The sequence below is a fragment of the Nannizzia gypsea genome, genomic scaffold (assembly GCF_000150975.2).
Source record: "Nannizzia gypsea CBS 118893 supercont1.3 genomic scaffold, whole genome shotgun sequence".
Lineage (NCBI taxonomy): Eukaryota > Fungi > Ascomycota > Eurotiomycetes > Onygenales > Arthrodermataceae > Nannizzia > Nannizzia gypsea.
The window spans coordinates 1814895-1842810 of record NW_003345199.1 but is presented as its reverse complement, the minus strand read 5'-3'; the positions used below and the strand labels follow the sequence as shown (position 1 = coordinate 1842810).

Here is a 27916-nt window from a genome sequence, read left to right as displayed (position 1 = left end):
GCCATTATTTATGTCATTTGATCGTGACGGCCCCTATATGAGGGGGAAATTTGGTATATACATTATGCATTGACATGACATGACGGTTTCATTTCATCCAGTTATATCGATCATCCACCCCACTATTCTCAGGAGAATGCAGCAATTGCCTTCGTAAAAGCCTCAGCAATGGCATTGTTGATCAAAGGAGCCAACTTGGCGAACTGCTCATTCAGCTTGAGCACCGTCTCATCTCCCAACTTGGCCGAGAGATCCTTTTGCTTCTTGAGGTTGATTTTCACCAGCCAGTCGAGTGGGATGATGCCGAGGATGCCCTTCTTGAAGATAGGCTGCTTGCTAACGAGGGAGGCAAGCACAGTATCGATCTTTGGCTTAAGCTGGACGAATGCGGTGGCCACTGCCTGGGACTCCTGGTCGTTGAACTTGGCAGATTCCTGGACGGTCTTGATAGCGTCCTTGAGGCCTGAGGTCAACTTGCTAGTCTTGGTTTGGATCTTGATAGGAGTGATGAATCCGCCGTTGTAGGTCTTGACGACATTGTCGAGGTCGGTGATCTGCTGGGATATGGTAGAGACAGCGTTGACAACAGCAGCTCCGTCACGCTTGGCCAGGGGGGCGGCTACAACGGTGGTAGCGAGGGCGGTAACAACGGCCGCGAAGATGGACGAGAGCTTCATCTTGTGGAGTGGTTGCTTCTTTTATATCTTTGGAAAATGACACAACTATAGACTGTGACAGAGGGAGGACAGCAGTGGGTATATGTGGCCTGGTATCGCCAGCGGCCGAAGGAGTCCCCTTTTATAGACTCCATTGAGCCCCGTCCTCCTCTCCTCCGCTTGTCCCCCCGCAAATCTGGGGAAGGAAGAAATTGCATCTGTGCCGTCTGCTAGCAGCGATGGCGAACTTAATGCCCGAATAGTCGACCATCTCCGTGCGAGCTTTTCGTCTTCGGCATGTGGTAAGTTCGTATTGAGTGGCTGTAAAGCCGTCAAACCCCTGTACATCGCCTGTTCCTTTGGACGCTAGGCGGAGCTTATGGCTTCTCTCCTCGGCTCATGTGAAGATTTAGCATGAGAGCGTCTCTTCTATTTATTTCGATCCAGCCCAGCTTCGTTGGACTGCAGGATGCATGGGATCGTTCAGGGAAGATCAAAGCTTGCTGTAACTCGACAGAGGGGGCCAAAGCCCTGATTTGCACCGATAGCTGGTAGAGAGGCTGATGTTGTAGTTGTACACGAAGAAGAAAAGAAAGGCTTGAAAGCAACCGTAGAAGCCATCATAGATGTCCTCGTCATATATAACGTGAAGAGTACAGAGTACTCTGTAACTAGATGAAGAAGAGAAAACATTTGGACTTCTCATCCATCGTTTTGTCGATACACTGTAGTTGGTGTTGGTGTGGATGGTGATGTTGGCTCCTGGGCCGCTGGACTGCTAGCAAGTGGACATCTCAACCACCGCCAGCATCAGAGAAGAGAGGCCTACTTAGGTAGTCAACTACAGAGTACTCCATAGTTAACCAGGCAATGAATGTCTAACAAGACCTTCTCTCCGTCGGCGTCTCCTCCCGACTTTTCTTCGTCCAGCGTCATCTTCCGTCTAGCTCGATCCTGCGTGTTTGCGGCTTGTCCCTAACTCGCTTAGCGGCGCAAGCGGGAGGAGCTGTTCGGCCAATCAGAGCGAGGCTCTATCCGTTTTGGGATGCATGCGGCGGCTCATAATATTAAGCGCAGGACTTGATATCAGTCAATCCCGACGACAACAATGAGACACCAGGCCAGAGACGACAGCAAGATGGGGTATATAAACAGCCATGATGGACGGGCAGACTCGTCCTGTTTCTCTAGAATATCCTCCTTATCCCCATCATCATCATCCCCATTCTCAAAAAAGATTAAGATTCGCCTATTTACTTCAAAATGAAGGTTCCTCTCCCAAGACTCTCCTTTTCGCTGTCAACTGCTACACCCACATCCATACCTCCTGGCCTTGCATCATTCCCAGACAAGACAGTCTCTCTTCGTGATGGCCGAGTGTTAGGATACACTGAATACGGCTGTCCATCAGGCTACCCACTGCTCTACTTCCACGGATGGCCCTCGTCACGACTTGAAGCTTTTCTGACCGACTCAATCGCAAAACGGCATGGGATCCGTATCATCTCGCCAGACCGTCCTGGCTTTGGGATATCTACTTTCCAGCCTCATCGTCGTATTATTGATTGGCCAAACGATATCCAGGACCTCACCAGCCACCTTAAGATATCCCGCTTCGCCATACTGGGTGGTTCAGGCGGAGGACCCTATGCCGTAGCCTGTGCCCATGCCTTGCCTCATGACTCACTTTCTGCAGTTGGTGTGCTTGCAGGAGCTGGTCCATGGATAGCTGGCACCCAGGATGTACCTCTTGTGTCCAGAATGATGGGCGTGGCAGCTAACAACGTGCCTTGGGCATTTACCAGCATGACAAACATGCTCGTTGGTTCTTTACTATGGGTGTCGGGTACAAGCTACATCACACGCTGGCTCGATAACTGGATCGAGAGCACAAGAAAGGAAGACGACAAGACGCCCACGCAGGAAGGGAGACAGGCTCTCTTGCGTATTGCTTTTGAAGGGTTTGCGCAGGGATCTCGTGGGTTTGTGCATGAGGCACAACTCCTCTCCCAGGACTGGGGGTTTCGCTTCGAAGATGTAACCTACGACAAGATCCGGATATGGCATGGCACACAGGACGCAAACTCACCTATTCAGTTGACCAGATACATGGCAGAAAAGCTACCTCACTCGGAGCTCCAGGAGTGGGATGACACTCACTATACCATTGGCGAACGCCTAGAGGAGGTCATAACGGAGCTTGTGACCAAGGAGATCCCTAAGCCAGCCAGCTCTTAGCATTATTGTTCTATTTTATCCATCGGGTTGACCTTACATTTAAGCAACATTCATCCTCCATTTTAATTCAATGATACCTGATTTAGAATTATCCTTTCATTTAGCAGATAATGTCTCCCTATTCTACAGCTTTAACTACACAAGCTACAAGAAAAAAGGATCTTACCCCTAAGGAGATGGTTAGTTTACCAACTCGTGATCTATCTATGGACCTCTGAGAATTCCCTCCTCTCTACTTCGAAACCTGTCGAGGGATGATACATCCTTAGCCTACTCCTGTTATGTATATTTAATACTTTTACGGCCTAATGGATTGGACTATTCTTAGATCATCGTTAAACCGTGATTAGCGATTACTGAGTAAGGAAGGGGAAAGCGGCTTGATTAAGTAACCTAATAACTCGTCTGTCTGTCACTTAATACCGCAGGCTTGTCTATTTAGCTGAATGGCAGAGTACTTGAGTAATTCTGTTGCTGTTGTGCTTTCTGGTGCTGTCTGTGGAAGAGAAGTGTAGGCCGAGCTGGGAGGGAAGCAGCTGATATTTATATCCCGATAGGAGACATCCTTCGATGATACTCCCACTCGCGCATAGGCAATTGCATAAATGCAAGGAGAACTCATGGGAATCACGTCGAAGTATCTATTTCTGGCTGGTTTCCCGCAGTTCCCGATTAAGCACACGCCTGCCTCTAGGGGTCTATCTTGACGGCGTAGACATGGAGTTGTTGGGTATCGAAGCCATGGTGGGCGAATAGGATGACTCCCCTAGCCGCTGAAGATGTACAAGCAGATGGAGTCCTCTTGCGGCGAAGCCCTGGAATGGGCGCTAGCAAGCTAACAAATACGTAACTGATATGGTTTTAGCCAGTCAGCCGGAGGAGGTGATAAATAACTGTTGGATTTTGGGGGCTGGAGTTGACTCTCGGGCTTTTCATGCATTTCCGCGCTTGGGAGTTGCTTCGGAAGTTAACTAGTTACGCCGTGTTTGTCTCATTCACATCCTCGCTACAATGAATGGTTGGTTGACGTTTGTGTTCGAGGTACATGACAGGGGAAGATGCAGTTACACTTGACTAGTTTGTCTCATCGTTGCTACTATTGTTGTTGCCGCCGGTGACTGATTTGCAGCCTTGGAGGGACTTCCCATCTTTGACGTGACTTTTGTCAAGTTCTTTAGTTCACGAGGTGCCTATGTACTTAACTAAAGAATTAACAGCGTCTGCAAGAGAGCTTCAACATCACAAAATTTCATCACCAAATTCTATCGCCCTTAGGCCTGTTCAAACCCGCAACCTCGCAAACAGAGCTGCTCTGAGCGTTTATATTCCCGCGGCCGGTAGCCAACGAGTTATGGCGAGTCCTCCCACTTTAACGCTAACGACACTGCAGGACATGATGATACCCCGCGAAGCGATGACTTTCCCGATGATGATAACTCTGATTTGGGTGACTTTGTAACTACGGAGAGGGAAGAGTCTGATGTTAATGAGAGCTCCGAGGAGGGCTGGAAATATGACAAGGAGATGTCGAGAGTCTTCTATCCAGTCTGCATAGGAGAAATTCTCAACGACAGATACCGCATCGACCATAAACTCGGACACGGCGGCTTCTCTACCGTCTGGTTAGCTTACGACCTTGAAAAGAAGACGGACGTGGCTCTTAAAGTCACAGACTCGAGCGAGATAGGCAAATATGAAGCTCAGATACACGAAAAGATCATTCGGCGTGTCAAGGACACTTCCCATATTCTCACATACCTGAGGACCTTTTCGCTCCAGGGCGAAGGGTCTAATCGCCACCAAGTTTTGGTTTTCCCTTGGGTTGGGGAATGTCTCTTTGACCTTAAGATCTGGAAAATGACAATGGCTTCACGTATGTTAGCTGCCAGGCATTTGCTTGAGGCTCTTAATAGTCTACATAGCGCTGGGATTGTGCATCGGGGTATGACACCTCTCTCCCCGAGAAAACACTAAAACGGCTTTACTAACATTATCTATCTACAGATGTGACTGGCTATAACTGCTTCCAAGGCATTGCTCCGTTAGAAAACCATACCAGGAAGTACAAGTATGAACGACTTGGTCGCCCTCTTAAGCTGTCTATTGAGAAATGGCTTGAAGAGAACATTTGGAAACCAGGTCAGTTGGTTGCGCCGGTAAAGATTCCAGAGGACCTACAGGAAGACATCTTCTATCTTGGAGACTTTAGCCTCGCTATAAATGTTGGTGAACGAGTAACCCCTGAGCGCGAAGGCCGGCCACCCGTGGATTATTGCTCTCCGGAACGGCTTCATGGCTTTCCACCCAGCACAGCCTGCGATATGTGGAGTTACATGTGTGTATTCTCGGAGTTCTATTTGGGTTTCCGCGTTATCGGAAAGGGTTTGGGGGATGGTATTATTCCAGCTATGGTTGAAAGTCTTGGCCCACTTCCCGCTGAGTGGAAGGGGCGTCTTTTCTGGGAATATGAAGACCAATGGTATGATCAAAATATAGAGCCAAATCCTCAACGCCCCTTCGAAGACAGAATAAAACGTTTGCGTCCCGACATTGACCAAGCTGAACTTGAACTTGTCTCCTCATTGTTCCGCCGGGGATTCCGCTTGGAACCAGAGAAACGTCCAACAGCGGCTGAACTTCTGCAGGACCCGTCATTCAAAGCTCTGATGGACAGATATACTTGACATTCATTTTTTATCCAACCCATCAATTGTGCTTATGATCAGCACTAAGTTAGACTATCATGACTAGGATATTTTGGCCCTTCTAGAGCTCCAATGAAACTTCTTCATACAGCAAACGATAAAAAGTATGGATATTTTTTGCTTTTAGAAATATAAATGTCTATTTCGGGCCCGAACGAATATCAGCGTAGCATAAACTAGTTAAATGAAAGAAAGGATTTCAAACTAATATTTCGTCATCGTCAGAGGCTAAATGAACAATTTACGCCGGGAGAAGCCACAAAGCAACATGGCACCAGAAGGTATGAATACTTTGGTCTGAATACATTTGAAGAAGATAGTAGGGCTAGGGTAGAGATGAGTGAAACAGGTAAAAGCAGCACTTGGGTTAAGATAATGGAAAAAGATCAACACAGCCTAAACTCGGGGAGAAAAAGGGGGAGGGAATCGTGGAGGTTAAAACCACACCAAACGTTCAAGTCATGATTAAAAGTGGGAAAAAAAAAAAAAAAAAAGGGAGTAAACTTGCTGGAATTGGCTCAGGTAAAAGACAGGACGCCATTTAAAGAGACCATTTGATCTAGGGAGAGATTTTGAAATGAGATTGATAAAGGAGTTGGTTGGAAAAGGGGAGAAGATGGTTTAATTCTCAGTCCATGTATGGGTGGTAGGATGTTGTATTGATGTATTCGGTTTATGGTATATGATATGCGAATAGATATCATTTCTTAACATCTGAAAATCTTCACGACGCTGATGACTTTCTCTCGGCAGACGGGACAAATCTCGACTTGTCTCGCGCATGTTCCGCAGGCACAGACGTGTCCGCAGGTATAGAACAGTGAGTCCTGTTCTTCGGTATAGCAGATTTGGCAAAGGTTCATCTCCTCGTCAGCTACTTCCCAGTAACTGACTCCCTTGCCGTGACGTTTACCGTTACGGTAGCCGCCAACATATTTGTTGCCGGTCTTGTGTTCGACCCACGTCCCTTGGCCGTGAGGTTGATCTTCGAACCAGTCACCAGTGTATGTATCACCGGAGCTGTGTTCGATGGTACCTGTGCCCTGGCGCCGGCCTTGGACGAAGTCGCCAGAGTAGGTATCACCGGCTTCGGAGATGTGGGTTCCGCTGCCGTGGTAGTAGCCCTTGCAGAGGTCACCAGAGTAGTATTCGCCATTTAGAATGGCTTCAACGGTCTTTTTACCAGTGAAGGATTTGATAGGATGTTGACGAGCAACCGCCCAGAGGTATTCTAGCAGACGGTCTGGAGAGAGGAAGCACCCTGCCTCTACAAGCTCGGTTTGTCTATTTAAATAATGTGTTAGTATCTTTTGTTCAACTCATCTTTCGTGTTCGTTGCTTACCGGCGCTTGGGGATGGTTTTTCCAAAAATGATACATCCCACATCGTTCATCAGATCTCTGAATCTGTGACTCGATGAAACGCTGTGAACCGAGGCCACAGCCTTACGGCGGGACCAGAAGTTATATCCCTGATCCTCAGACAACCCTAGTGTCTTGCGAACCTCCTCGCGAACATTGCAGGACGACCTCGCGAAGAAAGCACCAACGGTTTCGACAGTCTGTCTATCCGCATCGAATTCTTGGACGAAGTAGTAAACTTGGTCACATGGAAGAATAAGATCTGATTTTATTACTGGAGGTTCAGGGACTGCAGGCTCTTCTCTTTGTGCTTCCTCCTGGCTTGTTTGAGCATTTGTTTCTTCAGGAACGTTGTTGCGTGATTCGACAATCGGAGAGCCTTCCATCTGCGAATCTTCGGAGCCAGAATGATGTTCTTGAGCTTCTCTGCCTTCTTCAGCTTCATTTCCGGCGGAATTAGTGGACACTTCTTCCACCACCGCGGGAGGAGGTGGTGGAATTGCATTGGCATCTGTATAACCTTCACTTGTGTCCATCTCCTGTGACTCATCTAAGAGTGCGAGATCCTGGGCTATTATTGAGGCAATTATGGCTTCGTTGGCAGCTTGTTCATCAGTCTGACCTTCAGGAGCAGGGGTAGGTTCAACCCCGTTGGTCTCAGGTTGATCAGGAGCGTTATCGGACATTTCATGTTCTGGCGGTTCTGGCGCGCTAGGGAGGTTGTCTGACTGCTGCTCTTGCCCGTCCTGGTTCTGAGGGGGTTGAATTGGTATTTCCTCGGGGCTAGCATCATTCATCTCGACATCTTCATCCTGACTTGGAGGTTGAGCCTCCTGGGTTGGCTGAGGCTGCTCCTCATTTTGAACGGGAGGTGGTGGAGGAGGAGCTGGTACATCGTCCTTCGTCTCATTTGCCTCGTTGGGAACGGGCGGTGGAGGGACAAACTCTGGGATAGAAAAGTATTTTACATCTTCTGAAAGAGAAATCAAAGTTAGTATGCTATATTCTGCAAGACATTCAATTTTTATTTATGCTTACCCTCGTTTAGGATTTGAACCCATATGCGCAAGGCATTCCAACCGAGACTCAAAAGCTGGGATCCCATAGAGACCAGAGGCTCCATGCTGAAATTGAACAAACGGACCTCATGCGGTGCTCCAACAGTCCACATACGTATTCTTTCGCTGGTGACTGGTTTTTCCTCCGTCGAGATTTGGGCGGCAAGTTTGGCCCTCAATTCACCAACGGTCGTTGACACGGGAACTGTCATTGTTGTGGTGTCCTTTTCTGAATTGAGGTGATCAATAACATCATATGCTGCCGCTGGATTCCGTGCATCTTTCGACACACCGTTTAAACCATAGAAGGCAACTGGAATCTGCTCGTCTGGTTTAACGGCCGACTTATCAGGTGAGATGGCCTGCATATAACGGTGCCATGCAGGCGGAGGGGTCCACGAATCAAGCTTGGGAGTCAAGAATTGGTCCTGCAGGTCGTTGCGGATGTAGATAAACGCCACTGCGATCTCGGCGTTGACGGGCTCCCCGTTTCCGACCTCCGCGATATCTAAGCCTTCGTAACTCTCCGCAGCAGTTTTAGCGGTTAAACATTCGATTCTGTAAGGGTCCTCTCCCTTGAAGGCGAGCCAATGTGTTCCTTGACCACCGGGGCGGACAAGAGGGTAATACCATCGTGATGTCCGATGACCCTTGTGCGCAATGAAGCTGAACAATGTATATTTACCCTGAGCCTCAGAGTCAACGAAGTTGGAGAGATCAAGTTCCTCGTTCCGGTGTACACGGTTGACGAGGAATTTCCATTGGCGAGCCTTCTTATCGAATTTCTGGCGGGCAAGCTCAACCTGGAGGACGGGAGGGAGTGACCATTTGCCCTCCCGGGATTTCAAGTATTCTGTGACACCACACTGGATGCTCTCCGTGTTTTCCGAGGTGATGCGGATGCGGCTGTTGAAATCACGAGGAAGCATATTCAGCGACTCATCTGACATTTTTGAGTCATCGTGCGGGCTGTCGAAAATGGAGGCAAGCTTCTCTATGGCATCGGTGCCAGCAAGCTCGATCTGTAGACTTCGTCGAAGGCGTTCCCAGAATTCGACTACATCTCCTGAGCCCTCGAGCAGGTATCTCAGCGCCCGTCGCACTCCTTCGGTGCGTACGGAGGCAATGTTCTCCGCGGTCATCTCATGCACGATAACCTGTAGTGCCTCGCACACTGGCTTCGGGCGCGCGGCTATATGGTCAAGATGGTCCATAACACCGATGCTCTTGACAATATCCCTGAACGGAGTTAGGAGAAGCCAAGGCACCAAGCCTGCTGTGTGCTGGCAGTAATTGACTGACACATCGCCCATAGGCCTGAGGCCAACAAGGGAGTAAGAATCCCAAATAGGCTCCGAATCACTGGAATGCCACCATAGGGACTTTGTAGGATCATCGAAGAGGCGGATATATGCGTCGAAACAGAGCGTATCGTTGCGGAGGAGGGCCTGGCGCTGCCCATGTTGACGGAGGTGGATGGTGTTCCACGGTCCGGGTCCGTGGAAGTGCGTCCATCCCCAGTCAAAGTTGTGGGAGTTGAATTGGTGGCAGGAAGATTGAGTCCAACCTGTCCGTGGTTCCTCTGGGTTGTAAAGAACGACTCCGATTTGAGCCGAGATACGGAAGTCCGGTTTCGGCTTGGAGGGCGATTCGCACTCTGTCTTTTCCTCGCTGTCTACCTCTGGAAGCTCTTCTCGGTCCTTTTCTTGATTTTTGCTGGCAGATTCTTCAGGTGTGGCGGGTTTGGGTGGTGGAGTGACAGTGGCAGCCAGCTTAATTTCCTGGTCTGGGGTCAAGTCGCTCAAAACGGCATCGGGAGCCCCCTTGAGGACTCTGAACTCAGTCTCGAGGACAACCTTATCCTGCACTGGCGGCGTTGGAGAGCACTCGAGATAGACGCTGAGGGATCCCACACTGTTTCCGCGAGGGAAGAATTTTAGCGTCCAGTAGTATCCGCCGATGTAGGCCGGTGGAGACCGAATGATGGTAGCTCTGTTAGGCTTTTCCTTGGTACCCCGGATCCCCGTTATCTTCCACGTTATACGGGCTTTCTCTATCGGCTTATACTCTGGGTCGTCTAATTCATGGTAGAATGACTTTTCGATGTAATCGTCTATCGAGAAAAGGTTAGTATGTATGTATAGCCGGATGCTTGCCGAGAGGTGACCGTGACGCTTACATTCATGAGCACTGTGATCGGCATCCCCGCTTTCGATCTCCTTGAGCTCGTCTCCCTCTGCAACGGAGGTGTCCTCCTTGTACTCGGCCCAGTAGGCCGGCTCATCGTTCTCGTCCTCTTCGTCATAATCTTCTCCCGTTCGTTCGGTTGACTCGCTGGAGTCTGTCGACCCGTCTGAAGCAGTAGAAGGTGAAGATTCCTCTGAGGGTTCCTCGTTCTCTCGAGGATGTGACCGATCATCTTGTTCAGTGGTGCCGTTTACCGGCGTATTCTCGTTTTGAGACTGTATCTGGCCATCCGCGGGTGCCTGACCGCCATTTGCGGCGGTATCGGTCTCCATCGTGTCTGGCTCTCCGTTCACAACGGGAGCATCCGCTGCAGGGGTTTCGATGACTTCGACAACCTGAGTGTTGACTGACTGCTCGGTTGTCTCAGTCGAGACCGGTGCAAGGGTTTCTACGACCGGTCGGTCAGGAGCTGATGACTCTGTTTCTGTAGCAGAGCTATGTGTAGCAGAAGATGGGGGAGCATTTTCTAGAGTGGGCATGATGCCGTTCTGTAGTGGCTGGTCCTGAGTCTGTTCGTCCTGGTGGCGATCCCGGGACTCAGGCTGTGGCTCTGACTCTTCCGAGGCATGAGTCTGAGGGGAAGAGGTATAAGGAGGGGCCGGTTGATGACTGAGTGAGGCTCGCTGAGCTTCCACGGCAACCTCCATTGGCTCTTATGAGCTGAAAGGCTGTGCCGTGAAGGGGAGGATGGCTGTGCGTAGGCTGGGGGAGGCTAGGCTGTACTCTGATCTTTGAAAGATAGGCTCTTCGGCTCTTCTAGCTTGCTGACGGATGAAAGACGAGGCAGACAGCACATCAACAGAGCCGCCAGAGCATGTATCTCGGCTGGTAGCTGTGAGAAGAGACCTGGTTAGCTGGTGCGAGGTGGCAGAGGACGATGAGACAGCTGTGACTGACAAGCTATGCGGAGATAAGAGTAAGCAACCCCAGCCAGCAGAGACAGGCTAATCTAACTACTGCAAGCAAGACACTCGAGAGATACAGTGGGCGTTCTCTTTGCTGGAGCGGCCGTGGTGCTGGCGAGCTGGCTGCAGGCGAAGAATGCTGTGTTGGGCGGGTGGAAAGGTGGATGGTGGAAGGTGGAAGATGGAAAGGCGATGATGATGGCTTTCCCTTGGGGCTCACCGTTTTAGCTGACCTCGCCCGAAGGTTTCGTGACTAAGGGAGGCCGCTAGCCCCAAAAGAGGGTTTAACCGCCTTGCGCTCGCCGTCCAACCAGCATCGCCGGCCGCGAGCAGGACCAAGGCAAGGCAGCCATCGACAGCGGCGAGACGCTCACGGACAGGACAAGGGCCAAGGGCAGGACAGGCGGGCGCCGGCGAGACATGGATGGCGGAGACGCTGGAGATCGCTGGCTGGAGACACGCTGGCCCGGTGTGGCTCTCCCTGTCGACCTGATCTGCCTGTCTGCCCAGCTCCTCCGTACACTCCGGTACCCTACAGACAAGCCCTCAATTCATGGCCATGACTCCTCGCTGACTCGGCTCTACTTAGGCTACGGTCTCGTCTTCCTTGCTCTGACTGGCTCGCGAGCTCTGGCCGAAGAGAACAAACACCCTTGAAGCTGGTGACTTGACCTCCAGGGTGGAACCGATCCACTGCCCCAGCATCTAACTAACTATCCAGGATACGGAAGTTTAGTCGAGACCACTCAGGTAACTACAAAAAAGGACCCTGGCTTGCTTGGTGATGGACTGGGAGCAGGCTGCCATGCTGCTGCCTAGATGGCGGCACAGCTATGGCAGATTTTGTTCCCTGGAACTGCTCCATGCACACACGCACGCACGCACGCACACATACACCTTCGCCCCGGCGCTTAGCTGACTTGAGACTTTTTCACGACAGGACATATCGAGGCTGCCTGTTGACGATGAACTCAAATAGATGGATCTGCTGGTCGCGTCCTAGGGCCTGGAACAACGCCATGTCATGCGACTCTGACCTGACCAAACGAGCACACACGATGAAACAAACACCAACGATCAACAATGTATCTATATGCTATTCATTACGGGGTAGTTAAAAAGCGACGATTCTAACAGTTCAGAATGAGCTAGTTACTATCTAAAGTGGCTCGGAGAGAGCTGTAGTGCTGCTCACACACACTCTTCTTCTCTTCCAAGCTCTTGTCGAAAGCGACTTGGCGAACCCGCTTAGCCAGTGCTGCCATTGACTCGAATTTAGCCTGCCAGCAGTCACTGATAATCGCATCTATGGGATCTTCGGAGTCCACTTCGGGAAAGATACACCGGCTCGCCTGTTGACCTTCTCTACCCCATCAATGTCGGAATACAGTTCCTTGCCCCGACTCAGGTACCAGAGCACTGATCCTAGGGCAAACTGTTCCGTATCGGGTCCCGCTTTGCCGTAGTTCATGTAGCGATGACGTATGGCTCCTCGCCCACCTCTACTTCCGTCAAAATCGACTAGTCGAAGGTTATCCTCGTCGTCAAAGAGGATGTTTCGAGGGTTGATGTCTCCGTGGGCGTATCCTATGTTCTCCAAAGTCACTGCTGCCTCGGCGAGCTGCTGCATCCATTTTAGGATAGGGTCTACCTGCCTTATGCGATCATAGAGCGTGCCGTTCTTGACAAGCTCCATAAATATCATGTCTAGCGCGGAGAAGTAAGAGTGAGCTATGTATGGACAGGGCTTTGTCTCCAGGAGCTCGAAGACGGACTGCTCGTGACGAACATGCTCTCCGCCCGCTCTGTAGGCAACCTTCACGGCCAGCTCATCGGATATGGATATCAAGACGGAATGGCCCCCAACCCCGTAGATGGTCGAACCGCTGTAGCGTGTCAACACTTGGAGAATGAGAAGGTTAAGATTGCTTGTATCGGTAGGCGATGAAGAGGCCCGAGTTAGAATAGGCACAAAATAGCAAAAGTACTCGTAGATGAAGTTGAGCCCCGGCATGCTGGCTGCTTTGGATCGTGAAGTGACTTTACAGTTGGCAATTAGCAGAACTAGACACGGATGTATAAGGCCGTCGGCCGTCCATACAGCATGCATAACTTGTCTTTGGTTATGTCTAGCCTTAGCGATTTTGATCCCCTCCAATGTAGCTCACTTGTACAAACACGAATCCACTGCCTTTGTCTATAGTTAAGGACGGCGCCAACATCATGCCATTTTTAAAACCTGAAGTCGTCCTCGTCAGTTGTCTCATTGGAATGTAGTTGCAGATTTTTAATTTCATCTATTTAATAAGTAACAATGGGCCATGCCAGCCAAACCAATAGTTGCTTTAACGCCTTGTATCCTTTGCTTAAGGCTTGGAGTTTGGTGGGTAACTAACTCGGTAACCTCGGTAACTTCACTTTAGCTAGTGACCAAACTAGTTTAGGATAGTGACTTAAGCATTTAGTGACGTCACCTCGTGTGTATATCTTTCAAACTTCGCACTCTAATCTTTCAACAGCTGTCAAGCTCTTGCTCATCAAAAGTCCACACCGGGCAGAGGACTCTCCTTGCGGCAGCCACGGCCCTGCGGACGTGATGACTCTACTGCAGGAGACCTGGGACCGCCTCCTGGAAGAGGGCCTCATTATTAGATTCTGCAGCATATGATGCTGGGTTCAAAGACTGAAAAACAAGAAGATCGCCCATGGACGGTACTCACTCTAGTACTACACCATCCATCCTAGGCAAATGCCTTAATTATACCCCTACTACCCTACTCTTCAGACGGCCCTGGGCATCGCAGATGACGAGTTGGCGACCCGCATTTGTAATGTCGTCGCTAAGGAAGCTAACACAGGGAATGGTGACTCCTGAAATATGAACTATGAAGCAATCGTCGTGTGGTGCCGTCCGTCGTTGTTCTGTGACGCCGCCGTCTTGAATTTGGTACTCCACCCATATCGCTGTACTCGCACTTATGCACCCACTTTTGGCTGAATGGCATATTCAGTTAATGACTAAACCTCGAAGAATAGCCGTTGAAGGCTGCCTTCACGGTATTCCTCAACATGGGAGCGAATACACATATGTTTTCCGAGGGTATTGTCCAAATTGGGGCCGCTGGGATATGTGGCAGGAAGATTCGGGGGCGATGGATACAAAGACCTCGATAGGGGCATTCCCTTCCATTCCTGCCATAAGAGAAATCCCACGTAGGTATCCAACTCTGCAGTAAGTTCCACAGCACGGGCCAAGTGAGCCAGCCCGGCTCCCTAGTTACAAGCCACGCGGCTTGGCCAAACATCATAAACGCAACTTGCAACGGCATTAACGCCGTTTGCGCTGTGATTGCTCGATGGCAGGAATGGCGGGCGCAAAGATTGGAGGATGAGGAGAGGAAGAGTGCGGGCCACGTAAGTAAAACCCAAAACTCTCATGCGTTATACCAACATGATATCGTAAAACTAATATGACAGCAGGACCATAGGCCAAAGCGGTCTGTCAATCCGTTTTCCGAACTGGTGGTGAAATAGCCACATATTAGGAAGGGTTTATACTCCCCAATGAAATGCGGTAAACCGGCATTATCATGGAAACTGACTGCTGTGCTCGAGGCTTCAGATTCCAGGGCCAAAATGATGATTTTTAGGATACTAAAAGCGGGAGGTTGGTCTCACGGCCATGATTCCCATAGTAGTAGTAATAGTAGTGGTGGCCAAAGCTACCCTGAGTTGCAAGGAGATGTACGTATATGGTAATTTAAGCTACTTTTGGTGACCTTCCTGCCTATTTGTTAACCAATCGTTATCCTTGGCAACGAGCAGCTTCATGATTCAGGAAGCAATGAACATCGTCGATATAGGTACTTCATCTATATGGCCGATGAGCGCATATCCGTTGAATTGTATGGTGTCCTAAACAAACATCAGATGTGCGAGCCTGAAGTGTACTTCTGTGCATCCTCTCACTGATGGATACTAACATCCTGTATGCTGGCTGCATGGGATGCCAAGGAGAGCCATAAACTCCATCACCTCGTATATACTCGTAGGGCAATCTCAAGTTTGTTTTTTCTGGGAAGCAAAGGTAGCGGCCACAATGAGAGGAAACACAACTGTTGCTTCAGCGTAGACCTTTATGCTGTCTGCGTTAGCCTTGATTTTTCCCCAGCTAACGGCTTCATCAGGTCGAGCCCCCGCATCGCTGCCATCAAACTCTTGGCCTGTATTGATATACACCGCGCTCTCAGCACCGTTGCGCATCAGACATGCATTAGCAATGTGATGCTTGACCACTCCACCACCGAGGATAATCATGCCAGCCCTTTTGGCGCGAACACTTAAAGTGTTGATGGCACGCACGTCCTCGACAATATCCACTCGTAGCTGGTCCGGAGAGGAGCGGAAAGTATGGAAATACATCATGTCGCCGAGGCTGCCGTCCGTCAAGGCAGGGCAAAAGACGGGGATAGAGTTCTTCCAGGCCCAGTAATATATGGATGACGGATTGTTGATTTCCTTGCCTAGACGGGCGATAATTTTACTTGGTGTCCAGTGGATAGGCGTTTCTGTCGACTTTGAGGCTTCTTGTTCGGCGAGAAGGGTGTCGAGAATAGGTACTACCCAGTCTTCAAAGGCACAGTAATTGCTGTTGGGCACGACAAGATTGCCAATACGGTTGAGGCCCTTGGAGCGAAGACCAGCTCCTGGAGAAGAGAAGCTGCCGAGATAAGTGGGAGCAAGGCATTTAATAAAATCTTCTTCTATACCGCCGGCGGTCGTAACGATAGCAGAGACATGTTTGTGCTGAACCAGATAGCGTATTGTTTCTCGCAGACCCGAGGAAACTAGGTTGGAGGTGTATCCAAGGAAAATTGTAGTCTTATCACCGGTTTCCGGGTCGCGCCAGGCTCTCTACATAATATGTTAGATAATACTTTGGTTTATACGCGGAGTAGATATGCCGTTACCATGTCGTTTATAACACGAGCCGCTTCGGCAACAGCACTGGCCTGGAAGCCCATTGTGGCCATGTTCTCAACTAATTCCGCGGCAGTAATGTCTCTGTCGGCATATTGATCAAAATCTAGCCCCTTGACCTGCTTTGCATCTTCCGGAATGGCTTCTGACGGAACCAGCACAGCTGCTTTGGCGCCCTCCGGCGCAGTATTTTCGGACATCATGGCGGGGTGTCGTTGGTCACTTCATGGCCTTTTTTCACCGCACAGCACTCGTTGGAGAGCGTCAGCCGTAACGGCTACCCAAAGTCGCCTTTGAACTGATTTTCACTTATGCTCCTATGCCTCTCCTTCTCCTCCTTCTCCCTATCGCCGTCTTATCTATCACGTCGACGCCGTCTTTGTCATTTGCTTCATCCCACCACAAAATAAAAAGGAAATAAAGAATTAGAGACTCTAAGCTGACTAATAACTTACCAGAAACGCTATTTTGTTTATAGTCACGTGAAATAGAGTTTACTATTTAGAATCAAGCTCGGCGGTTATTCGCTTGTCGCTTGGCTCGTCAACCAAAAAGCCGCGTTTGTTTCTCTTCGCGTCAGGTGCTACATTGATTTTAACTCGTTCATTGACGCATACTTGACGAGTTACAAGAGGGCACGAAAAAATCTGACAGGACCAAAAAACTGCAGATATCAACGTCGATGCCAGCTCGTCTAGGAGCCATGAAAAGATGGCCACGTCTCGCGGTGGAAAGCCCAAAAAACATGCTGTGGCAACCTCATTCCCGCAATTCAGAAAGCTCCCTGCCGAACTGCAGCTCATGATCTGGGAAGAAGCCTTCTATGCCACTGCCCCGACCCAAAAAGTTATCGAAGGCTTTGTCGAGGAAGATGCTATCGCTCAACACGCCCATCGGATAATCGAGGCCGTCTCTCGGGTTGCCAGCATGTATGGAGGTGACGGCATCGCCCCACCAGCTCCGGCCAGAAAGTATATGCCTAGCCTTATGACGTTCCCGGCAGCACAAATTCAAAGCCCTGCTCCAGCCATGGCTTATGTTTGCCGTGATTCGCGTCGCGTGTTCTTAAAACTAGGCCATGCATTCACCTCTCTTCTCTTCGACGATGACGAAGAATCCACGATGGACGTATGGTTCGATTTCTCTTCTGATATTGTCTATTTCCCCTTATTGGGCACAGAAATCAGGGATAGCTTCTGCTGGGCCTCTTCAGACAACTGGGAATACCGCCGGCGCATCCAGCACCTAGCAGTTGAATGGTCATTCTTCCACCAGATAGATGACGTTATGTTTACCTACGAGCTGCACTGGCTAGAGACTTTCATAGCCTTGTACAATTCCTTCCCAGCGCTAACGGACCTGTATATCTTTGTACCAGCAGTCCGTCTTGCTGAAGCGCCAGCTAGTTCATCTGGAAGCCCATCGGAGAGGACCACACTATGTAGACATTTCGAAGAACCAGACGAATGCGAGAGCCTGCCAATTATACTGAAGCCTATTCCTATAAGCCAAACGATTCGGCTTGCCAAGTGCCATTGCCCAGAAAGACCGCGGAATTGGGATGAGACAATAGTTGAAATTGAGGCTGCTTTCAGGTCCCCATGGATGAAAGATGCCCTACACCGTGAGTTGAAGGAGAAAGCTGATAACTTTCCACCACGACTTCATGAGAGGATATTTTTGCGCAAGGGGCTGGATGTGGATGCCTTACGCGACGTGGAGCCTCCACCAGGTTTGAAAATCCTGATAGACAGGTCTATACTTGGGAGGAAAAAGGACCGAATGTGATAGTAGTAGCATTGCTAAATTTAATCGTACCTACCTCCGGATGTTTTGTACTCGTAGATGAGAGAAGAAAGATATTCCAGACATGTTCAATCTCATTAACGACTATCTATATAATTTTTCAAGCTTTGGTAGAAATGAACACAGATATACAGGTATTTATCAACGATTAATGATATGTGAACGTATGAACCAATCCCATGTCCATGCTTCGGATCCGCATTTAATCAATCAATCCATCTTATCTCATCCCACCATTTAAAACCCTATATGCATACAAGAAAAAAATTATCCCGAAACACAGAGACCGGCCAATGTCCGTAAGAATAAGAATGGCTAACAGTAACAAAATAAAAAAAGCGACAGTGCGATGCAGGATAAATCAGAGATAAACGAAATAAAGGGCAAAAGGAAAGGGTATTGGGCTTGAAGGACTGAATTGAATATACCCAGACGAAAAGACGAAGAAGGATAATTATTTATGCAGTATCCTCTTTTTAGGCAGAGACGTCAGGGCATCCGTACACATCATGATAATACACAAGGCCAAAGGCGGCCAAGAACAAGAAAAATTGAAAAAAGTCGATATGATTGAACATTTATCCAGCAAGTTTTATTGTCTGGGTTCTTGTGGGTAAATATTATGGTGACCTAGCCCAGAAGGTGGAGGCCCACCTGATCCATGGCGGGGCCGTATATGTTGTTGGTGGATGCTATTTGACTGGCCGGATTGGTGTAGTGCGTGAGATGGTGTGTTGGAGTAGGGTAAACCACTATTGGAGCCGCTCTGTGGATGATGTTGACCCAGGTTTGATGGCGGGGTATATGATCTTCCCATAGCCATGCTTGGGTGACTAGGAGTGTTGGAAGCTGATAAGGGCCCCCCAGCACGAGGCATCCCTTGAGTATGAGAGACTTGTTGAGGAGTCATATGTGGGCTGTGGCCAAAAGGGGAGTTGCTACGCTGGCTTAGAGAGAGGGAGGATTGATGCTGATGATGCTGATGGTGTGGGTGCGACTGATGCGTGCGTTGATGTTGGTGTTGGTGCTGGTGATGCTGGTGCTGGTGCACCTGCTGTTCTTGTTGCATCACAGATGGTGGAGGTGCGTGGCGTGAAGTGGATGAGGACAGTTGCTGGACGTGCGAACCATACTGCGACCCGTTACTTCCGTGCATCCCATGCTGGTGGGACTGGGACAGTAAGTGCGGGGGCCCTGGCTGATGTTGGCTCTGAGAAGGTTTATGATGGTTGACTCCAGAGGGGTTGTACCCCGATATCTGGCTCACATGTGGGTTCATATTGCTGGGGCCGGATGGCAAGGGTGACGCAGAGCGTTGCTGCGAGACTTTGCTGGAGTACGGAGCATTGTGTCGCTGAACGGGCGACCGAGTGTGCGGGTGGGCCTGGATATGGCGAGGCCCTGGGGATTCCCGCCCTGCGGGTCCTAGCTGCGGCTGCGATTGCTGACCTCGGTCCTGTAATCCCTGCACCGGCGGCTGCTGCAAGGCCTGGTGGGAATACGATTGGCGTGGCTGGGAGGCAGCTTGAGACTGGTCTGACATATGTTGAAGGCCTGACACGGAGTGAGGTGTATGAGGCCCAGAACCAGGGAATCCATGATTATAGCTAGGCAATCTGGAGATTGAGGGGGTGGAGGATGTTGAATGTGATTGCTGTTGCTCACGAGGGTCAAACCTCGCCATCCAATCCTGGGTAGTTGAACCTCTTGTTGAAGTGGAAGGAGGCTCCGGATATTGTCCACCAGACCCAGATTGCACTTGGATTGCTGTTGCTGTTGTTGCTGCTGTTGGTGATGTTGAGACTGCGAGGGACCGGAATAATACTGCTGCTGCCTTTGATAATGATGTTGATCCTCCGAATGACCCGGCTGAGAGGACGAGGAATGACGCCCGTGGTAAACAGGCCGGGATGGTGAGGGAGGTCCAATGGCAACTGAGGGCGCTGACTGCTCGCTTGCGAACTTTTTCCTTGGCTGGGGTTCTTCTGGCTCGTCATTCAATATGTTCATGATATTCGAACGTTTGGCGGGAACTTGACGTTGAGGCTCTGGCGCTGTTGGTGCAACTGGTGCGGCAGCTATTCTCGTTCGACTATGGTCTGTGGGCGGGGTAAGAGTAGGGCCCTGCCGACCGACATTCACAGAATGGCCGGGAGTCAGGTACCCCGGAGGGCCTATTGGGGCGGGCCGTTCCATAGTTGGTATCCCGCTTGGGTCGGTGTCGAGCTTAATGTGCCTTTGAACTGGAGAGGTGACAGCAGAAGGTATTGTGCGGCTTGAGCGACGAGAGTGATGCCGCGGCGTCGTCGAGGTATTGCGTGCACTACCTGGCGGCTGCAGGTATGGTCCTTGAGTAAACGTTGGTGGCTGCGACAGTGGGCCGTAGCGTGGAATTTCTCCAAGGTCTTGAATTTGGGGCACAACGTTCGGGGTTTGTCGCGGGAGAGCCTGCAACGACATACCAGGGTTTACTTGGCCGGTCAATGACGAGGGTATTGGCTTCACGTCCTGCTCTGGCATGTGAGCAGCGATGTGAACGGGAGGGCGGCCGTCTCTACGTTCATCAGTGAAATAACCCATCCTTGGCCCTTGTTGATTTCGATGGGACGGAGGCAACTGTGAGGTGCTGACGGAACGTTGGTGGAGCTCATCACCAGTGGGAGCGAGGTTGGGCTGACTTGCAGGAGCCTGAACAAGGGGGTATAGTTTTGGTTGCGACCGGTCTTTCTCCATACCCTGACGTGGTTGTAGTACAGCCGATGCAGGAGCCATAGTGATAACAGATGGCTTGCCCTTAGGCGCTAACGTCCTATCCATCACATCGGCATGTTCCATATTGGGCGCCAAAGCTCGTGGCGCAAGAGAAGAGGGAGCAGCATCATATCGTCGCTTTGAGCTAACACTCGGGGTCGGTAGGGGTCCTGTGGGCTCGCCTCGCAGTTTCTTGGCTTCGGCTATCAATGCAACTTCTTCTAGTTCTGTCTTCCCAGAGTCAACACGGCGCTGAAAGTAGTTTTTGACCTATACAAAATGCTGTTAGCATCCAGGCGGCTCCATTAAATCGTCCAATTAGTAATGCATACCATGGTTGGCGTCTTTGTTTTCATGAATTGAGAAATAGCCTCGAAATCCTTGCCAAAATGCGCCACTAAGTCTGGGAAATCCCTGACCTCAGGCACAGACCAATAGCTTGTAGGCTGCAGTGAGCCATACCCACCATCGCCCAGGCCTACCTTTGAATCTGGATCAGGGGCCTCTAGACCCGGTTGGATTACTGGCTGCATCTGTTGCTGTTGCGCCTGCTGCTGCTGCTGCTGCTGTTGTTGCGCCTGCTGTTGCTGTTGCTGCTGCTGCTGCTGCTGCTGCGGTTCCTTGTTCCGAGAACTTCTACCAGGTTTGGAGCGCACCATAGTCTCTTCCACAGGCTTCTCCATCTCCTCCTTAGCCTTCAACACCGCATCAACCAACATGTCCACTTGACCATCCGCCTCAGGCTTCGGCAGAGGAGTGACAGCAGGCAAAGTACCACACGCAGCTGCAGCTGCAGATGTAGAAGGTGCAGGTTCCGCTCTCGAAGCAGCTTGCTGACCGCCTCCCTTCCCTCTTCGACCACCACGGCCGCCACCGCCACCACGACCACCTCGTCTTCCTGGGGCTCTTTCAGTAGACTGATCGCCAGAGTCCTTTGCACCTCCGCGCTTCCCAGACGCCGGTGTGGGGGTGTTACTTTCTGTGTCGGCGTTTGACTCGCCAAATGTGGGCGCGGCTGCCCGTCTTAGCCTTGGCCTACCAGTGTCAGTAGCAACAGGTGTCTCGGTGTCATCTGCATCATAAGCAGGGCGGATCCCAAGATCTGCCATGAGAGCATTAGATCTTGGAGCTCTTGCAGTTTTCCTTGCACGTCCCTTGCGTGTCCACTTCTTATTAAGCTTGGCTTTATACTTGATCTCCTCCTTAGTGGAGTAGTAATGCATCACGCACTGCTGGAATGTACGGCCTGGTAGTAGTTCAGCAATCTTACCCCATTTCTTCGGATGAGCCATGAATGCATCGGTGAAGGCTTTATGTTCTTCGGGCGTAAAGTCGTTAGGCGGAGGATGGAATGCAAAGACGGTAAAAGCATCGGCGGGATCGACGATCTGGTTAGTATCCTGGTACAGGCTTGCTTTCTTCTGGTACTCGTCTAGCATGTCCGGGATACGGGCTTCACGAGTCATGTCGGGGTGGACGGTAGCCTCTTGATCACGACGACGTTCCGATTCCTCTTGTGCAGTGATTGCCGATGCCTTTAAAGCAAGTTGAAAGTCAAGCTCACTGTTCAATTTATATCCCCGTCTTCCTTCGATTACAGGGAGAGCTGCTGCTGCTGCCGCCGACGGCGGAGGAGTCGAGGATAATTCCGACTCGGCTTTCCTCGCTTCCTCTTTCTTTTTGTCCATCTCACGGACTTTCAGTCTCCAGGCTTTGTAGTGCCGTGCGTACTGCTCACGCAAAATTGCATGTTGTTTAGCAACTTCACTTCGCTGTTTGATGATATCTTCCAATAGCGAATCCTTTATACGATCATGAAGTTTATAATTTTCCTGTAATGTTTCCATGTCTGAGAAAGGGGTGGGTGGACCAGAAGGTAAGAATGGCAGTGATTCAATCGCTTTCGCCTCAATGACAGGTATTGTCACAGGTGTCCCGGCAACACTCTCGATAGGCCTTATTTCTTCCACAAGTTCGACCTCTTCCGCTTCTTTACCCGATAGGGGGATAATAGAAGCGGGCTTGTCGGGACTTTCAACCTCAACGGCAGCTCCTGGCTGATCAAGATTTGCTGGTGCGGCACCATCAGCTATCATCCCCAGCATCTGGATCCTCATGAGAAGATCAACCACAACCGGATCCAGGAGCACAGGTGGTGGAATTTCTGATTTCAGAGCCAGCATTTCCTTCTCAAAACGTTGTTCGGATTGGTTAAAATCTTCTTCATCAAGGGCATCGTCATCGTCAGATTGCTGGTCACTCGGTTCGTCGAAAAGCATTGGAATCTGCTGCTCTGGCTCTTCCCGCACTTCTTCCGCTTCTTGAATTTCTCCAGCTTCTGGTGCATCAAGCATCGTTGTATCATTATCGGCATCACGAGATTGCTCCTCGATTTCCTCCCCCACCGAAGGCCGATTCTCGTTTTCGTCTCGTGGGGCCTCTCTTGGAGGCTCAGAGCCTTCCTTCTCTTTCTCATTCTCCTTCCCTTTCTCCTCCCCTTTTTCTCTCCTTTCCTCTTTATCTTTCTCTTTCTTTTCACCCTCTTCTTCATTCACGGGAGTAATAGAGGGCTTAATCTCATCCCCTGTATAACCGCTACCGCTGAGTGGACCCTCTGGTACGAACGGGCTTTCAAGCACCGGTCTTTTGTTCCCATCATCCCAAAGGTCTCTCTTACTTGATGGTGAGTTAGTAGCGGACAGTCTTCTATTTACATACCCTGGTCTGACCCATTGATTACTACTTTTGGCTCCAGGCCGTTGACCAGCGGAGCGCTGTTGTTGTGCTCTTGGTCCAGTAGGTATAGATGCAGGCTGGGAGTTTGGAGAAAGCGAGTTTGAATGAGGTGGTGGGGATTTTTGCGGTTGTGGTTGTGATTGTGTCGGTAGAGACGAGGCGCGGGTAGATGAAGGGGTAGCAGCGTTACTAGAGGTCGAAGGGCCAAGCAATGATGGGAAGAGGTCAGGTTCCTGTTCATTAGATAAAGAACGAGAGTCCTTGACTTTATTTGATAAAGGTGTGGGCTCGTGGGAGATGCCTCGTTCAAGGGCGGGGACAGGGTGACTGTGGTCAAGCATGTAGCTGGGTTGGACTACCGGGGAGGCTGATGGCGGACGACTGGATCGAAGTGGTACTTCAGTTTTACTCCGGTCCGGACGTTGCTGTGCATCTATTCTATCGGCTCTAGGGGCAGTCGGAGGTTTGATGGGCGTTGAGGGGAATAGATCAGGACGTTCTCTGGGCGCGTCCGACTGTGATGACTTTCTTGATGGTTCAGGGGTCGCAGTTTCGGTAGCGGGAGCAGCCGGGCCAGCAGAAGAAAGGGAACCGAAGGCAGGTACTTCCGGGGCAGCAGGAGAAGGAGAGAACTGGGGCGTGGGCCGTTCAGAGGGTGGTTCTGGTTGAGCCGGCGTTGACTGGATGTGTGTAGGTGTACGTATGGGAGTGGCATGTTCTGTCTTTTCTGAGGGCCGCCTTGACTCTCTGGGGGTGGAAGATGTACTGCCAGCCTTCCGGGGCCCTGCGGCAGCAGCAACAGCCTCGTCGTCAAGGCCAACTCCTGGCGCACCAACAGATATCAGGGTTGGAGTCTGTGATACAGCAGAAGACGGGTTGGCAGAATGCGAACCAGATGTCTTGGTATCGATACGGGTTAGCGGTCGATCTTTTTTCCAAGGCTCCGCCCGTTCAAACCTGTCTCTGTCGTCGCGCTGCGACCACCTATCATCGTCACGGTCACGGCGGTCGAAACGCTCTCTCCTGTCGAGTTCTCGATCGAGCATTCGATCTCTGTCCCTATCCCGGTCTCGTGGGTCACGGTTACGGTCCCTGTCTCGGTCCATGCGGACATCTCGCCAGCCGTCACGAGACCGACTTCGACCTCTGAATAGATCTCTGTCTTCTAAAGGCATACCTCTTCCTCGGCCTCGATCTCGGTCACCGCGCCCACGACCTCGCATCGATCCTCCTCGCATGGGAGGAAGGTCTGATAGTGGAGTGTTGAGCGAGATTGGTCCATCCCTAGAATTTCTACGTAGGCGTGGTATATCCAGCTCTCTGGGTCCGCTATCTCTGGAGTCTCTAAAATCTCTCATGGGAGGAGATCTCGATCGTCCTCGACCGAACCCCATCCGGCCGTGACCATCTCGTGAGTCAAACCCACGATCCCTACGAGGCCAGTCACGGTCTCCATCGCCTCGTCGGGGTGGTGGGCCATCTCTCATGTCCCGGGGATCGATTCTATCCCTATCCCGGTCTCTGAAGTCATTCCGGCCAGGGAACCCTCTTCCTCTTGGACCAGATGGTAGGAAATGGCCACCTCTGGAGGAGTCGATCAGGGCCTTCGGACCCCGGGGAGGGTCCCGGCCTAGTGGTGTAGAATTAACATCGTCGTTCCCCCTCGGCCCTGAAGGAATATGCGACGGCCCGTGAGGCGGCGGCGGCCCCCTATCACTATATCTAGATGGCGGTGGTGAGCGGTCCCGCGGCGGGAATCGAGAAGCCATAGACACGTGACTTCATCAATGTTTATGTAATATTCGAGGAAATAGAGTTTATCACGTGATTTCCCGATTTTGGTGAATGCAAAGGGAAAACCGGCCAACGCGCAAAGGGAATTGCGGGAGAAAAAGATGGCGAAATATGATGCACGAAAACACCTGGAAGAGCCGTTACTGAGACGTGAACCTGTCTGGATAGATGAGTGCACGATATCCCGGATGGAGATCGCGCGGCGAGACAAGCACCAGGTGGCGGATGACGGCGAGAAACTGCGCAAGCGATGGATGGAGCTTCAGATCAGGCAGTCAACCTTGCATTACAGGGATGCAAGGAGTCCAATTTCCGTCCGGACAAGGCGGGAAAAAGGGGAAAAAGAACGAGATACAGTCGATGAGCCTGGCGGATCGGGAAGCAAAACGAGAGCAATATCCAACACCTCCTCGGCACGCAGTTCTCTTGCGGTGAAGTTGATAAAGATGGATAAAGGAGTGACGAGAAAATGGATAAAAAGAAGAAAAGGGCGAAACGGCCAAAGAAGCAAGGGCAACTATCCGGCTAGAGATATATTAAGCTGAAAAAAAAAAATAAGAGAAGAAGATGCGCGTCGATGCAGCGCAAGTAACAAGTCTGGTTTCGTTCTTCTCTTGTCCCCCGTTTTCGTTATTTGAGGCTGCGAAAAGAAAAGCAATGAAAAAAGAGGCGAATCCCGAAACGGAGCATGGGATAACTGATTCTCCAGGCTCTGAGCTCTCCTCTGGCGGCTGCTGGTGGCTGCAGTCTCAGCATCCACGACGTCGTCGTCCTCGGTATATTAGTATCGTCGTTGCGTCGAGGAGAGAGGGTGGAGGGAGGTTGAAGAACTGGAAAACTCGACGATGCCGAGTTAGCTCTGTTAGTAAAAGAGTTTTGGCTTAGGTTAGCGGGCTTTGCGCTGTTTTAGGCAAGGACCACCTTTATTCGTTCCTTCCTTCTTTCGCGCGCATGAGCGTTGGTCACGTGGTAGATCCCTCTCCAGATCGTCTTTTCGCATCGCGCGCAGCTGATTTGGCCGCAGTTGAAGAGTCAAGGGGCGGCCAGGAGCGCGCCCAGGGTGATCGGATAAAAGGGGACAGCGAATCACAGCAGAAACCAGGCAGCTGCCCGTCCTTCATCGCCGAGCAGCCTTTTTTATTTTTTTTGTTTTGTGCGCTGCTGTGGGGGAGCCACTAGTTGTCGCTGTGGCTTTGGTCCCCTTTGGCCCCTAGGCGCCCTCCTCTCAGTAGGTGCCCTTTTTTGATTACGGAGTAATAAAAGTACATGGCAAAAAACATCCGGTGGGCCGGGTATCTTTCACGTGATGACTGGGGCGGCCATCGAGCGTCTGGAGCCTGGAGTCGTTTTGTTTTTGGCGACGCTACTCCGTACTTACTCCGTATTTCCACTAAACACCAACTCCAGGACTCCCTCTAAAAGCTCGGGAAGGCCATCTAAAAGGCGAGTCTTTCCCTTTCATTCCAGTATTACGGAGTATGTATCACAGGAGGCTCACGTGGCGGAGGTGGTTTGTCTTGATGAAAGGTATACATATGTCATCCAACCTTCAGAGGACGCCAGTGGCTATCTTTTGACGTATTCCACGCCAGCCTTCAGCCAACAAGGACACCCGATACCATGGAGCCTCTTGATAGAACGGCGTGCCTTTCGAGCAAACAGACTGTAGCAAGTCAATTTTCCTCTGTTCCATGCTGTTCGAGGAAGCATTCCGTCCTCTGGACACACAACACGGCCTCTAATTCCCGTTAGCGTGATGAGCGCAGCCATTCAGAATCTTACGAGGATCGAAGTACTCCGTACAACTATCATCAGGAGTTGTATGGCGCTAACCTGAAACATCTTAGCTGGGGGCTTGCATGGGTCTCGGTCTTGCCCATCAAATCGAACTCGCAAATCCCATCAAGCTGTGGACTGTGGACTGTGGACTGGACGGTGGATCCTGGCCTAGCGCTGCTCAAGAAGGTCGGGTTGCCTCGTGCTGACGAACCCTGATTGGCCACCCATTTCAAGGAACGCAGGGATGTCCGCATGTTCTCAAGCAAGACAGCTGCTGCAGGCGCAGCTCTTGGGGTGGTCGCACCACGCAAGCACCATCCAAGCGACCGCCCGAGGGAGGACCGCCATCGTGAAGCCTTGCCGCCCAGCGAGGATCTTGACCATGGCTCCCTGCATCGCCATTCGCCGCGACACGACCTACGCATGCATTTGTAGGTTTGGTTGGAGCTTTTTTCCCCCATGACGCTTCTTTTTTTTTCCTGAGTTAGTGGTTTGCCTTCGTATTTATGTATTTCGTCCGAGCAGTGGGTCACGTGAACCGAAGATGACGTAAGCGTTTAGTGCATTAAAGATGTATAAAAGATGCATAAAGTATAAAAGTGTTGCATCATCACTAACAACGGGCTGGAGTTGACTGACTGCTTATCGTTGGCTTTTTATTGTTAGCTATCTAGGAAGAAAAACCCCGACTAGGGGATCACCGGTTATTCAATTATGTCGATGGTGCACGGAGTGCATGTTTCGATTAATATTTGTGAAGATGTGATGAACCCCTGAACACGATGTAACTCCGTATAACTCACGCCTCGTAATCACTAGACGCACCAGATATCCAAAACATTATCTGTACGAAATATATTCACCCACCAATATCAGCCTTTTAATGGGAACTAGTCGGCT

The 27916-nt window shown here is 50.7% G+C and overlaps 9 protein-coding genes across 9 annotated transcripts; 4 read left to right on the top strand and 5 right to left on the bottom strand.

The window, feature by feature from the left end:
• Positions 1–128: 128 nt before the first annotated feature.
• Positions 129–677, bottom strand: MGYG_04107 (hydrophobic surface binding protein B; the record flags this gene model as incomplete). The annotated part of the gene is made up of 1 exon (XM_003173885.1): positions 129–677. One exon carries the CDS (start codon positions 675–677, stop codon positions 129–131), a length of 549 nt encoding a protein of 182 aa, XP_003173933.1.
• Positions 678–1919: 1242 nt separating this feature from the next.
• Positions 1920–2894, top strand: MGYG_04106 (hydrolase; the record flags this gene model as incomplete). The annotated part of the gene is made up of 1 exon (XM_003173884.1): positions 1920–2894. One exon carries the CDS (start codon positions 1920–1922, stop codon positions 2892–2894), a length of 975 nt encoding a protein of 324 aa, XP_003173932.1.
• Positions 2895–4245: 1351 nt separating this feature from the next.
• On the top strand, positions 4246–5578 carry MGYG_04105 (serine/threonine protein kinase; the record flags this gene model as incomplete). Its single annotated transcript, XM_003173883.1, has 3 exons — positions 4246–4252; positions 4285–4836; positions 4899–5578. The coding sequence occupies 3 exons, from the start codon at positions 4246–4248 to the stop codon at positions 5576–5578; spliced, it is 1239 nt and encodes a 412-aa protein (XP_003173931.1).
• Positions 5579–6306: 728 nt separating this feature from the next.
• MGYG_04104 (MATH and UCH domain-containing protein) lies at positions 6307–10912 on the bottom strand (the record flags this gene model as incomplete). Its single annotated transcript, XM_003173882.1, has 4 exons — positions 6307–6883; positions 6943–7933; positions 7999–10131; positions 10198–10912. The coding sequence occupies 4 exons, from the start codon at positions 10910–10912 to the stop codon at positions 6307–6309; spliced, it is 4416 nt and encodes a 1471-aa protein (XP_003173930.1).
• Positions 10913–12318: 1406 nt separating this feature from the next.
• Positions 12319–13184, bottom strand: MGYG_04103 (CAMK/CAMKL protein kinase; the record flags this gene model as incomplete). Its single annotated transcript, XM_003173881.1, has 2 exons — positions 12319–12450; positions 12513–13184. The coding sequence occupies 2 exons, from the start codon at positions 13182–13184 to the stop codon at positions 12319–12321; spliced, it is 804 nt and encodes a 267-aa protein (XP_003173929.1).
• A 2045-nt stretch (positions 13185–15229) lies between these two features.
• On the bottom strand, positions 15230–16353 carry MGYG_04102 (deoxyhypusine synthase; the record flags this gene model as incomplete). The annotated part of the gene is made up of 2 exons (XM_003173880.1): positions 15230–16084; positions 16141–16353. The coding sequence occupies 2 exons, from the start codon at positions 16351–16353 to the stop codon at positions 15230–15232; spliced, it is 1068 nt and encodes a 355-aa protein (XP_003173928.1).
• A 508-nt stretch (positions 16354–16861) lies between these two features.
• On the top strand, positions 16862–17938 carry MGYG_04101 (hypothetical protein; the record flags this gene model as incomplete). Its single annotated transcript, XM_003173879.1, has 1 exon — positions 16862–17938. The coding sequence occupies one exon, from the start codon at positions 16862–16864 to the stop codon at positions 17936–17938; it is 1077 nt and encodes a 358-aa protein (XP_003173927.1).
• A 610-nt stretch (positions 17939–18548) lies between these two features.
• On the bottom strand, positions 18549–25212 carry MGYG_04100 (MYB DNA-binding domain-containing protein; the record flags this gene model as incomplete). Its single annotated transcript, XM_003173878.1, has 3 exons — positions 18549–19492; positions 19516–20977; positions 21040–25212. 3 exons carry the CDS (start codon positions 25210–25212, stop codon positions 18549–18551), a joined length of 6579 nt encoding a protein of 2192 aa, XP_003173926.1.
• Positions 25213–25338: 126 nt separating this feature from the next.
• MGYG_04099 (hypothetical protein) lies at positions 25339–25782 on the top strand (the record flags this gene model as incomplete). The annotated part of the gene is made up of 1 exon (XM_003173877.1): positions 25339–25782. One exon carries the CDS (start codon positions 25339–25341, stop codon positions 25780–25782), a length of 444 nt encoding a protein of 147 aa, XP_003173925.1.
• Between the last annotated feature and the right edge of the window lie 2134 nt (positions 25783–27916).